Source organism: Argentina anserina, chromosome 1 (assembly GCF_933775445.1).
Source record: "Argentina anserina chromosome 1, drPotAnse1.1, whole genome shotgun sequence".
In the NCBI taxonomy this organism is placed as follows: domain Eukaryota; kingdom Viridiplantae; phylum Streptophyta; class Magnoliopsida; order Rosales; family Rosaceae; genus Argentina; species Argentina anserina.
The window spans coordinates 4061779-4074329 of record NC_065872.1 but is presented as its reverse complement, the minus strand read 5'-3'; the positions used below and the strand labels follow the sequence as shown (position 1 = coordinate 4074329).

General features: G+C 36.9%; 2 protein-coding genes across 2 annotated transcripts; one reads left to right on the top strand and one right to left on the bottom strand.

Moving 5' to 3' along the window:
- Window positions 1-6136: 6136 nt before the first annotated feature.
- On the top strand, window positions 6137-8534 carry LOC126786930 (sm-like protein LSM1B). The gene is made up of 5 exons (XM_050512914.1): window positions 6137-6473; window positions 7163-7231; window positions 7347-7462; window positions 7557-7619; window positions 8183-8534. Exons 1-5 carry the CDS (start codon window positions 6413-6415, stop codon window positions 8258-8260), a joined length of 387 nt encoding a protein of 128 aa, XP_050368871.1. The 5' UTR covers window positions 6137-6412; the 3' UTR covers window positions 8261-8534.
- A 129-nt stretch (window positions 8535-8663) lies between these two features.
- Window positions 8664-11364, bottom strand: LOC126794080 (uncharacterized). The gene is made up of 4 exons (XM_050520727.1): window positions 11326-11364; window positions 10325-10403; window positions 9810-9931; window positions 8664-9193 (listed from the first exon to the last, which is right to left on the bottom strand). The coding sequence occupies exons 1-4, from the start codon at window positions 11362-11364 to the stop codon at window positions 8864-8866; spliced, it is 570 nt and encodes a 189-aa protein (XP_050376684.1). The 3' UTR covers window positions 8664-8863.
- Between the last annotated feature and the right edge of the window lie 1187 nt (window positions 11365-12551).

The window sequence follows — 12551 nt, the reverse complement described above, 5'->3', positions numbered from 1 at the left end:
ATAAACACACTTTATATCTCCTCCATCTCTATCACTTTATCTTTACCTTTCCCGGTCTCATATCTTAACGTACGTCTATATATTGATGCTTTTTCTCATTTCGTTTTTAAAAAATCAAGACTGTATGAGTAGGTTGAAAATTGTCTATATATTGTTTGTCATGTGTTGCAGATGTCTTCTCAAGCTCATCAACTTGGCCAAAGGAAACTGATCAGGAGGCATACACATGGAAATACAATTGGAAAAAATAATTGAGGGAAAGGTTGATGATAAGTTTAGGTCAAATTGATTAAATCTACATATATATATATATATATATATATATATCTCTGTGTGTGTGTGTATTGTATGTACCTAGATTATTCTTAACTATTTAATTTTAATCAGGTACACTTTATCGTGGACATTGAACATCCAAAGATAATGGAGTTCGTGGATAATAAGATGTGTTTGACGTATACTAACTTTAAGTGGAAGTTGCATGACCACTTTCGAAAGTGTGGGACACATGCTCAGGGACGTGCTACTCTTTCTCCAGTAAATCTATGGGGCACTGAGAGACCCATATAGGATTGGCATTGGTTGTGTGATACAATTTACACATATCCAAATATAGTACGTAATTGAAGAATGTGCCAATGACAATGAAGATGATCTAGAGATAGATGACTATTTATTTATGAGCAAGTAATTTAGCATATACTGTAGCTGGTCTTGGATAGTAGATATTTGATTTTATTTGGTTGTTTTAATTTCAAACAATAAATAAATTAGTTATTATTTAATAATTTTTATTAATTACTGGAGCAATTCTTTTTATTGGTAATATTCTACATTATTTTTAATTTAATAAATATGAATTGCGACATTTAAATATGTTGGTTATCATTATCTGCGACATAACACGCGACCTCCCATCTTATTATATTAAACAAGTATTTTGTCTTGTATAACATATTTTCTGACAACTATGTTGGTGTTGCAAAAAATTTACATTTCTCGCATAATTAAATATGCGACGAATTTGAGTTGTCACAACCGGTTGTCGCTTAAAGTGTTTTACTGATTGTCAAGCGCGACAGACTTATAGAGTTGTCACATTTACAACATGCAAAACAGTTGCATCCTCGATGAAAGAATACGCGACAAATATGCAAACCACGCTGAATGAATACGCGACGTAAATGAAACATCGGTTATACAAATTGTAACAAAAATAAAATCTCACGAGTTACTTTATGCGACGTAAGTAAAGTCTGGGAAATTGAAAATGTGACAAAAATAAAGCCTCGGAAATTGAAAATGTAACAAAAATAAAGTCTCGCCAATTAAATATGCGATGTAAATAAAGCCTCTAAAATTGAAACTGTGACAAAAATAAAGCCTCGCCAATGAAATATGCGACGTAAATTAAGCCTTGAAAATTAAAAATTGTGACAAAAATAAAGTCTCGCCAATGAAATATGCGACGTAAATTAAGCCTCGAAAATTGAAAATTATAACCAAAATAAAGTCTCGCCAATTAAATATGCGACGTAAATAAAGCCTCAGAAATTGAAATTGTGACAACAAAAAAGTCTCGCCAAATAAATATGTGACGTAAATTAAGTCTTGGAAATTGAAAATTGTAACAAATATAAAGTCTCGCCAATGAAATATGCGATGTAAATAAAACATTGTTTATACAATTGTAACAAAAATAACCTCTCACCAATTAAATATGCAACGTAAATTATGACTCAGAAATTGAAAATTATAACAAATTTAAAGTCTCACATATGGTTTTTGCAATAAACTTACGTTTCTCGTTGTATGTCAGATGTGAGGAATCAATTGTCTCACATATTGCAAAAGCAATAAATGTGTATTTTCGTCACTTTTGAGAATCAGTGAAACACTTTAAGCGACAACCGGTTGCGACAATTTTTAGTTGTCACTTTTCCAATTATGCGAGAAATATAGACTTTATGTGACAACTTTGGGTTGTCGCCAAAGTCATTATCTGTTGTAGTGAAAAAGTCTTTGTATGGTCTTAAACAGTCACCTCGTGCTTGGTTTGGAAGATTCTCACAATTCATGAGGAGAATTAGCTACAGACAGAGTAATTCAGACCACACATTATTTCTCAAACATCAACAAGGGAATGTAACAGCCATAATTATATATGTTGATGATATGGTAGTTATTGGGAATGATACTGTTGAGGTGGATAAATTACAGAAACAACTAGCTACAGAGTTTGAGATGAAAGACCTAGGTACACTCAAGTACTTCTTGGGCATTGAAGTAGCCCGGGGAAGTGATGGTATCTATCTGTGTCAGAGGAAGTACATCCTTGATCTATTAACAAAGACCGGTATGCTGGATTGCACTCCCATTGATACTTCTATTGAGCAGAACCATCGGTTAGCAGAATATCCAGATCAAGTGCCTACTGAAAAACCTCGTTATCAGAGGCTAGTTGGACGCCTGATTTATTTATCACATATCAGACCAGATGTTGCGTATGCAGTAAGTGTAGTGAGTCAGTTCATACATAATCCAAGTGTGGACCACATGGATGTTGTTGTAAGGATTTTGAGGTACTTGAAGTTAGCTCCAGGGAGAGGAGTAATGTTCTCTAATCACAATAATATCATTGAGATTTGTGGCTTCACAGATGCAAACTGGGCTGGAAATATAACATATCGGAAATCTACATCAGGGTACTTTACCTTTGTTGGGGGTAATCTTGTTACATGGAAGAGTAAGAAATAAAAAGTGGTAGCTCGATCTAGCGCTGAAGCAGAATACAGAAGTATGGCTCAGGGAGTGTGCAAATTATTATGGCTTAGAAATTTGCTACAAGATTTGGGTATTAAGTTTAAGAGGGTTATGCAGCTGTACTGTGACAACAAGGCAGTCATTGATATTTCACATAATCCTGTGCAACATGATCGTACAAAACATGTGGATGTTGATCGTCACTTTATAAAGGAGAAGCTAGACACAAAAATTATCAGTTTTTCTTTTATTCATACAGAAGAGCAACTTGCCGATATGCTCACAAAAAGAGTGTCTAAGAAGACATTTTATGATTCACTTAACAAGTTGGGCATGGTTGATGTGTATGCGCCAAATTGAGGAGGAGTGTTACACTGAGAGAATTAAGGGGAATTGTTGTTAAAGTGTATGATTAGTTGATTATATATATGTCATTAGTTTGTATAGAATGATTAAGAGTGAAATATACCTTTCAATTATTTAATTTGTGTTTAGGAACTTGAACCAGTAGCTAGCAACTACAGCTTGCTTGGGTATGGAAATTATCAGATCACAACTCTATAAAAGCCTTTTTCAAGCTCATTTCTCAGTGCCTATGGGATCTTTGTAATAAACCTGATTTCATTTTAGCCCATTTTATCCATCATATTCTTTTGGCTACAAAGCTAGCTTGCTCAAACCAATTAAGCACAATATTTTCCAACAGAATTTCAACATATGAAGGTAAGACTTGCTTGATCAGGGGTGACATTTTAAGTTAACTAGTTTAGCAGTTTTGTTGACTTTGTTTGACTGCAGATATTCAGTTGGATGCAAAGCAAGCTTACTGGGAAACCCCTGATTAAGAAACCAAACTTGAAACTGTTTGATGGTGAGTGATTCTTTTTCCCAACGTTATTATGTTCTTTGATTTGTCCTAATTTTATTCTCATTTGGTAATGTTCTTATAATCTTATATAGATGATCACAAAGTGCAAAGACCTCCCAAAGAAGATCAACCAATAGTTGAATGGCCTCAGGGATTGTTGACAATTGGGACATTAGGAAGTAATCATGAGTCAAAAGAAGATCTACATGCTAATCCACCACCCTCCCCTAGAGATCCTCTACATGATATTACACCAGATGAAGCAACACACATTCAGAATGAGTTAAACTCATTTTTCAATGAACATGTTGATACATCAAGCCCTTCAGCTGCAGAATTAGGCAAGTTTCTTAACAGGCAATCAAGCTTGAAATTAACTGAAAGAACAAGTAGCAAAGCTGCTGATTCTGATGATGAGCCTAAGAAGCATAACTTTAGTCGATTCCAACGTAGCACAAGTGTGATTCTCAGTCGGGGGAAAGATGTCAATTGCTTGGAGAACACAAACACTGCCATTGGAAAGAAGTCATTGTCTTTTCTTCTGAAGAAAATGTTTGTTTGCAGAAGTGGGTTTGCACCACTAGCTGCTCCTGCTCTAAGGGATCCAATCCCTGAATCAAGAATGGAGAAGGTATATCCTTAACGGCATACATATTGATGATCTAGAGGTTCAGTTCAAACAGTAACTAATATATATGCAGACTAATTATGGTTAATCTCTAATACAAAACATGTGCACTTAGTTCTATCCCTGAAGCTAATACACCTCTGCTTCACCTGCTTGCTTCTCATTCTCTTTATCTCTTTGAAGCAATTTATTAGAATATTAGCTACATCTTAACCACGTCTTTGTTCTCTGCTCACTCTTGAAGGAACTCTTGTCTATGCTTGTTTTATACACGTTGACATGCATCATGATTAGCTAGATAATCTTAAAGAGCATAAACCCAACGTTGTATACAGTATAGTTTGCTAATATTTGAGTGAAGGCGGTTACCTACATTAGCATCACCTCAATTAGAAGCCGGTCTTGTGTATGTACATTGCACATCAATCTGTAGTTCTATTACCAGAGCAGTGTGGATTGAGATCATTCTTTTTCATAACAGTTAATGAGGGCTATACTTCACAAGAAGATCTATCCCCAGCAAACTTCAAATCCAACAATGTCCACGAAGAATTACTTGGAGAACAGATACATCACCAATTCTGTCGTCGCTGCCAGTCAGGAGCAACTAGATAGTAAGGGAGACGATTCAGACTCGGATGACGATGGAAGCAAATGGGACAAGAGTGATTGTGAATGTAAGAACTTATACAGTTATACATCTTCATGTGCAAAGACATGTGCAAAGACATATCATTTTGATAAATTTGATATTCATGACAGACTGCTCACCACGGTCGGATCCAAGACATTGCCCGGTGGGGCTCAAGCCTAACCAAGTTTTTTGGGGTTTAAAAAAAAAAACTAGGTATATATCATTATTTTTGTGGTATTTATATTTATTCTCAGCCTAATTATACACATCATACACCTCTGACCTTTGTTATTTAGTTATCTCTTCCACATTTTCTTCTTTCACTTATTTGTTCTGATTCTATTATGCTTTCTAGTTTTTGATTAATATATATATATATATACTGTAAAACAGTTTTCTTCTTAAATAATCAAAATTTCTCAAGTAAAAACTCTTCTAATTATTTTTCCTCTATCTAATAATTTTGAAATTGTAAGTATGAGTTATTGAGGTTCAATCTAATTAATTTGAAAAGAAAAATTTGGTGCGCTTTATAATTTTTTGATTTTCATAATATTATTATATTTGTATTCACGCTCATTTTTAGTTTTAAAAACTCATTAATATTTACAGTTTACATGATTGTAGCGGTAAAATTTTTTTTGTCTCCGGCCAAACTTAAAGCCCACCCCATATCTAAATCCTCGATCCGCCACTGCTGCTCACCCATTTCCTTTTTTTTCGACTGCAGATATCGTCTTATATCTGAGATGATAGAATGGCATCCAACATGATATTTTCAGCAATAATGCGAGTGCAAATGGGATCGATCAGTTGAAACAGAACACTCAATTAGTATATGATTTAGAGATTTTGTAATGCAAGATCAGTGTCATTAATTAATTTTGTGTCAAGGCTAGCAAACGAGTATAAACTATAAACCTATTTGCTTGTATGCTCCATCACAATATGACCAAGAAAGTATACAGAAAATTTACGTGGCATCATGTACATCATAATCGCAAACCCTAAATCTCCTTTCAAATTTCAATAGTACATTGAAGAAACTAGAAAATTTGCAAAACAATATTATCATTCACACGCGCCACAAGTTCAATAAGTAAACTAAAACCCTATGACTTATGCGTGATCCAATCTCTAATTGAGAATTAAGTAATTTTCTTCCCCAAAAGAAAATAAAATTAAGGAAATTATAAATAAGACAGAACCCAATAGGACATGTCATCTTTCCGCCAAAGCCGGTGACTTTTCTGGTTCCAACCAAAACCCAAGTCGCTAGATTAGTTTGTGTTTGTTCCTGGGAATCTGGGATATTATTGGAAATTTGGTATTAGGGTTGTTGGGTTTGATCTACCGGAGCACTGTGTCAGTGAAAGTCTTGAGCTTTTGTGACTTTTAAAGCCTCTTCTTTGCTTTCTGAGAAGCCAATGCTATTGAACTAAGCTCTCTCAGTTAAACAGTTTGGTTGGTTTTTCAAGTACCCAATTTGCAGTAGAAACCAAAATCAGTTTACTACTTGATGTCGTGGGCAGGCCCAGAAGACTCTCTCCTCACTACTTCTCTCGCGAGCTATCTTGACAGTATGATACTCTCTCTTTATTCAGCTTTTGAGATCTGGATTGTGTTGGGTTTATGAATTTGGGGCGGTTTTGAATGTTTTAGCTGTGAATTGGGTTTGTAAAGATTTGTTCTTTTGGTTTAATCGTACTGATGGAGGAGTTTGAAGGTTGGTTTGGTGTTTGATTTGCATAATTCTTGTTGCATGCTCTGTTTTGTGGTTTTTTTCTTCTTGGATGTGATTGTGCAAATTCAGTATCTTTAGATTCATGTGTAACATTAACCAATGGAACTTAAATGAGGCATATGATAGTAATTTATAACTTCTTATTGTCGATTTGATATAGGTTTGGCATCTGTTTTAGCCAATTTTCATAGCAGGGTGAAATTTGATAAGATTAGCAAATACTATAAAGTCGATAGAGGTTCCTTTAGGTTGATTGGAGTTGTGCAATAGAGTTTGAGAATAGCTGCTTTACTTTGCCAATTGAAGTTTGTGCAGTAGGTTGAATCGACCGCTTGAGGTACACGCAATTCTCTAAAAATTTCGAGCTTAATAGTTTTCTTGAATGTCGCTACACTATGGTTTGTTTGTAGTCCTTGTTTGCTTTAAGAGTCCTGCAATTGACGATTATTTGATTGCCTAAGATGATACCATCCGAGAACTGATTGACATTATTCATCAAGTACTTGGTCTTGATTTACTTTTCAGAAAAGCTTCTTTTCTTATTGCGAGATGGGCGAAAAATTTTGGGGTTACTAAGGTCTTTTGACCAATTTGGTAATGCTATATGTCGCTCACTGAGCTTATACGTTCTTGTTTCTGTTACCATCTTATATTCTTATTTCTCTTGGAACCCTGACTAATTATGGCATTTTCTTCTCCCTCTGCCCAGCTAATGTTGTACTTGAAGGTGCATGTGAACGGGTTATTGTCGGTGAACTTTACTGTGACATCCCATTAGGTCTGTATGTAATCCGTGGGGAGAATGTTGTATTAATTGGAGAACTGGTAAAACGCATTATCTTTCAATCTTTCAGACTTAATTCATAGTTAAATACTATCTATTTCAAATTTTTATCAAACTCCTATCACTCCTTTGTAGGAATTGAATAAGGAGGAGCTTCCCCCACATATGACTCCGGTTCCCGAAGCAGAGATAAAAAGGGTAAATTTTTAACGCATTTTGGTTGTGCTCAAATGTATAGTTCTATAATGTGGTTGTACATATTGCTAGCACACTTGCCGCCTTGTCCTTGGCCAATTTCCACTGCTTGATTGTAGTGGGACACAACACTCAGTGTATTGAGCCAATGGGTGAGTGTGGCAACAAACCACTTGGTCATATTGACCTAGTTGTGTAATAGCTCTGATCCGGGATTACCTTGTGTTGCATAATTATCCTGCCAAGGTTAAGCAGGTTCTTTATGCACAGAGCACCTATTCTAAACCCAATTATCGTCAATGCTATTTTTTTGTGGGAATGTAAGTTTTGTTTGGATCGTGTAAAGAAAATAACCTCTTGTATCAGCTGGCCTCTTACATCTGAACTTTAAATAATCCTGTTCGTATGAATCCTTGTGGAAGTTTCCATATCTGTAAAAATCAATTCTTCCTTTTATGATTAGTTCATTGGTAACCTAAAGGTGCAATCAAGCGTGTATTTTTCCTCGGTTAGTGTTTTTTTTTTGCAACTGTCAATCATTTAAGTACAACTTTTATCCTCTTCAGGCTCAGAAAGCAGAGAGGGATGCTTCAGACTTAAAAGGCTCCATGAGAAAAAGAATGGAGTTTCTTGATTTCGATTAACTTGTCCTCCCATTATATCATGGGTTCATGCCATGTCCGCAAAATTTTAATGCGGCAGTGACCCAAGACTCAGTAGGAGTGCAAAATGAAGAAGCAAAGAGAATCGGTTTTGAGGACTCATTGAACAAAGGGTGAGATGGAAAGTTGTGTTTTGGGTTCTAAATAATCGGTTCGGGTTTTAGTTGGCAATTCCTTCTTTGTTGAACATTATTTCTATTTTGGTCATTTTATTTGTAAGATGGTGATTCCTTATAAATTCACTTTTCCCTTTACATAAGAAATAATCTGGTTTTCGGTTGTCCAAACCTCTACACCTCATAATCAGAAAAATATGACACAAAAGACGATTGAATTTTGTAGTTCGCGGATTTCCCATTGATAATAAGATAGATATTGTAACAATATGTCAAATCACTTCCAGTATGATACCTTCTCATTGCATTATTACATGCATATATTGAGGACCGAATCCAATATTTCACATGGTAGATCCAAACTCATCAGAAGCAATGCATATTGCATAAGTATGGGATTTCAAATTTCAATCGCTTCCAGCTTACAAGACTATAACATGTAGAGGTATAAGACTACTGCAGCAAAAGCCTATGCTTTTTCAGGATCTGTTAGCAATGTTATAAGAGGCTCACTATCAGGGAAGTTTTTGATGACCTCTGAGCGTTTTGCCAGCTCAAAATCCTGGAACTGAAAAGCTGGAGCACAAGTGCATCCCACAAGAGAGTAGTGGGTCTCGGAATCCCTTGGAGCAGCTTGTGTTACAGTCCCATCTGGTGAAATGTTGAAGTCTTTTGTAGGAAATGCACCAAACCAAACATTTGGAGGCACTGTGTACTGGGGTTGCTGATCCTCTCCAATGAAATTGGGTCCAAGGGTTGTAAGTTTGACTTTTCCATCTACCTCATTCAGCTCCATTACCTGGTACCACGTATCGTTGTTAAATTGGAAAGAGCAGAAAAGGCAAAGAGGAACCATTCCCCGATGAACAATTTAACATTCTCTTTCTCTGTCAACAGTTTTGTTTCTCAAAACAAAGCACAGCCAATGAGAATGAGTGAGAATTATTGTATTTAGAGTTCAAATTCATGTTCCTATGGAGTTGTTTTGAAATGCAAGTGTTGGCAAGGTGAGACAAACCACAAGATCATCTCAGACAACTTGATCGTTTAGAAATCAGAACCACAATTGAGTGCAGAAGTAATGTCCAAGAAAAAAGTAATTGAGAGAAGGTTATACTTGATAGCTCTGTGTGTCTGATTCAAAATTCCAACACTATACATATCAAGTCTAGCAGCTGAAAATACCACATCTTTGGCTCTGCAAGTGAAGCTGTTATCATGGATTTTCTAACAATATCGGCAAGCTCCATTCTACAACAGTTTATGTATGCATTTCCCCAATTATCTATACTTACAAATCTCAATGTTACACCTAGGCATGAAATCCATAACAGATGCAGCAACACAATCCACTGATTCCAGGCATAGGCAATAATTCTAAATTTCAATCTTTCAGTTATAAGCCTAGAGCATACCGTAAGAGGCTCTCCCAGGTAGAAATGCCATGTTTCTGCACATGGTATGCGATAAAGGCGTGAAACATTCCCAGCAGGAAGCAAGAAGTAAATAGATGTACTCACAAGTCGTTCAACCTTGTCTGCAAAAAAACCACATTGCTTTGAACACCAAACTTAATACAACCAGCCAAATAAAAGAAAGGGAAACAGTTCAACTCAAGCAATTCAAACTTTCAAAGCTCCTTTGCTAGTTCAGGTCATAGATAGATGTATTGGCATAACCCTACACATTTTCAGGTCCGATAATATTGAGTTGCAGATACCAAAAACCATTCAAATAACAACAAAAACAAAAGAAGCTGGATTCTTTACACCCCACATATGAATTCTGAATCTGGTATCTAAATTCCATTCAACACATGCAGAATCCATAACTCAAGATCCAAATGTAAACCGAGTACATAGGAAACAATAAAGCTACAAATTCAGATCAGAAAACTGAAGTCAAATGCGTAAGAAAGATCAAAACTCACAGTCTGGTGGGAGCTGACACAAGGGTAGGACAATAGAAATGTCTCTAAATGTTTCATAAAAGAAACCACCTTCTGGGTGCTATTCAGTTTCAGTTTCTCAACAATCTGAGTCGCAGTAGGAGTTCCCATGTCTAGTGATTCCGCTGCTTGTCTTGTTGTGTGTTTTTGGAAGGTGGAAACTGAGGACCTCAACAACCTTTCCTTTTCTGTTTTTCCTCTGAACCCAAGAGCCCAAGAGTGAACCCCAAAATGTGTTTCATTCAGTACACGTCATGTCGTATGAAGAAGACGACGCGTCGTTCTATCTCCGCTGAAGCTTGTACAAAAGGACGCAACGCAAATCCTTGAATTTTGTGAGAAAATTTGAGAAAATTATATGTAGACCTCTGTCGGGACAAAAGTTTAATCGTGTTATAAATGAGTCAAGAATGTGTGTGGAGTTAATTCGATATATATATTTTTGGTACAAAGAATTAATTAGATACTTAACTGTGAATAGTTTAATATAATTATAGATGAATAAGAATACGAGTGTAAATGTAAGTGTGATAAAACATCGCAATAACATTATTATGACATTTCTACCTGCTTGAACTGGAGAAACACATGAATTGGAGATTGATTCCTAAACTCGGCTCCTATTGCGTTTTATGTTACGACCCTTCTACAGTACCTATTATTACTTTGGACTACCTATATTGTGGACTATTTGCTTATGCTGGGCTTTACTATTCGGACACGGGTTGACCCTAATATTGTAATCGAGTAGGGTTCTATAGATGAACAACTATTTAAGACAGTTTCATCTTTTGTATAAGCTATCAATCAAGAACATCAAACTTTGTCTAAATTCAATTCCTTTCTATTTTCTTTAATTTGTTGCTTTAATTTCTTAATGTTCATTTAGTTTCCTCTTTCAAATCCCTTGATGGATATGTATCCTATCAATTGGTATCAAGAGCCTAGTTCAATGTGGAATATGCAAAACCCCACCCTCCCACCACAGCTTGCTCCTGAAGATCCCACCCTTCCACCGCCATGGAAAGGAGTTATCGATGCATTTGGGCGATTCTACTTCTGGAACACTGAGACCAATGCGACCCAATTTGAGCGACCTGTCGCGCTTGTCCCTCCACCAGATGAACATGTTGTATTCTACCTCAACATCGCGGCTGCTCTTCTGCTCCACATTTCCCCACCCCACCACTCCCCACCACACTGCCCCTTATGCAATTACCCAACCCCCAACTTTGGTTGCTTCTTCACCAGAACCTCAACACCCATCACCACACCCTCACGCTGCCGACGACCAACACGGTCTCAGTTACACCCACTCAAATACCAATTACCCTCACACTGAAGCCATAACCCAACCCATTCTCACGGACCCTCAGTACTACCCACAACATCACTCCCACAACCCACCATTACCATACCCCACCTTACCCAACCAAATTCTCTCCATGAAAAAACGCAAAAGGCTTTCAGTATTCGCGCCGCCATGGCAGCAAGAGCCAGAGCTTTCAAAAAAAGCCGAACATCGGAGTTGCTATGTGGTGCGGGTATGTCCTTGAGATTCTCGATTCGCAACAAGCACCAAATTGGGGTTATCAAGGCAAAGAAAGGTGATTTCCTCCCTGAGTTTATGGAGGAACTCTGTTAGCTCGCTGTGAGTCCACATAGTTTGACCAACACATCGCATATTTGGGCAAAAAAGCCATCTTCTCCACCACCACTTTGCGTTGTACCTGGCCAGAAAGAGGTCTCTCACCCCACGCCCGTTGCTTCTGTTCTCATCGACGAGCTAGAGACTCTTCCTCAATCCCTATATGTCGATGTTGTCGAGGTGCTCAACCTCGAACCCCAAAGCGATGTCGTCACCTCACCCGCGTCTATTTTGATTGTTAAAAAGGACTACATCGAGAAGGAAACGAATGGGTTTTCTGTTGTTCAACGGGATTGGAAGTATGATAAGACCAATTTTATGGTTGATGAGGCCAACAACTGCTATGGATGGGTCTCGGTCACTACCTATTGCTACAATCGAAGGTAGTATGCCAATCTCAAAGAGTCCAAATCTTACCCTATCACGTGGTGAAGTAATTTTAGGCTTGGATGATGATTTTTATCCTGTGGTATCTGAAACGAGTATTGAGAACAATGGTTTTTTTTTGGTTGAGAAATTGAATATTGTGCATGATTCCTTGGGTCTTAGCACTGGAAAAAT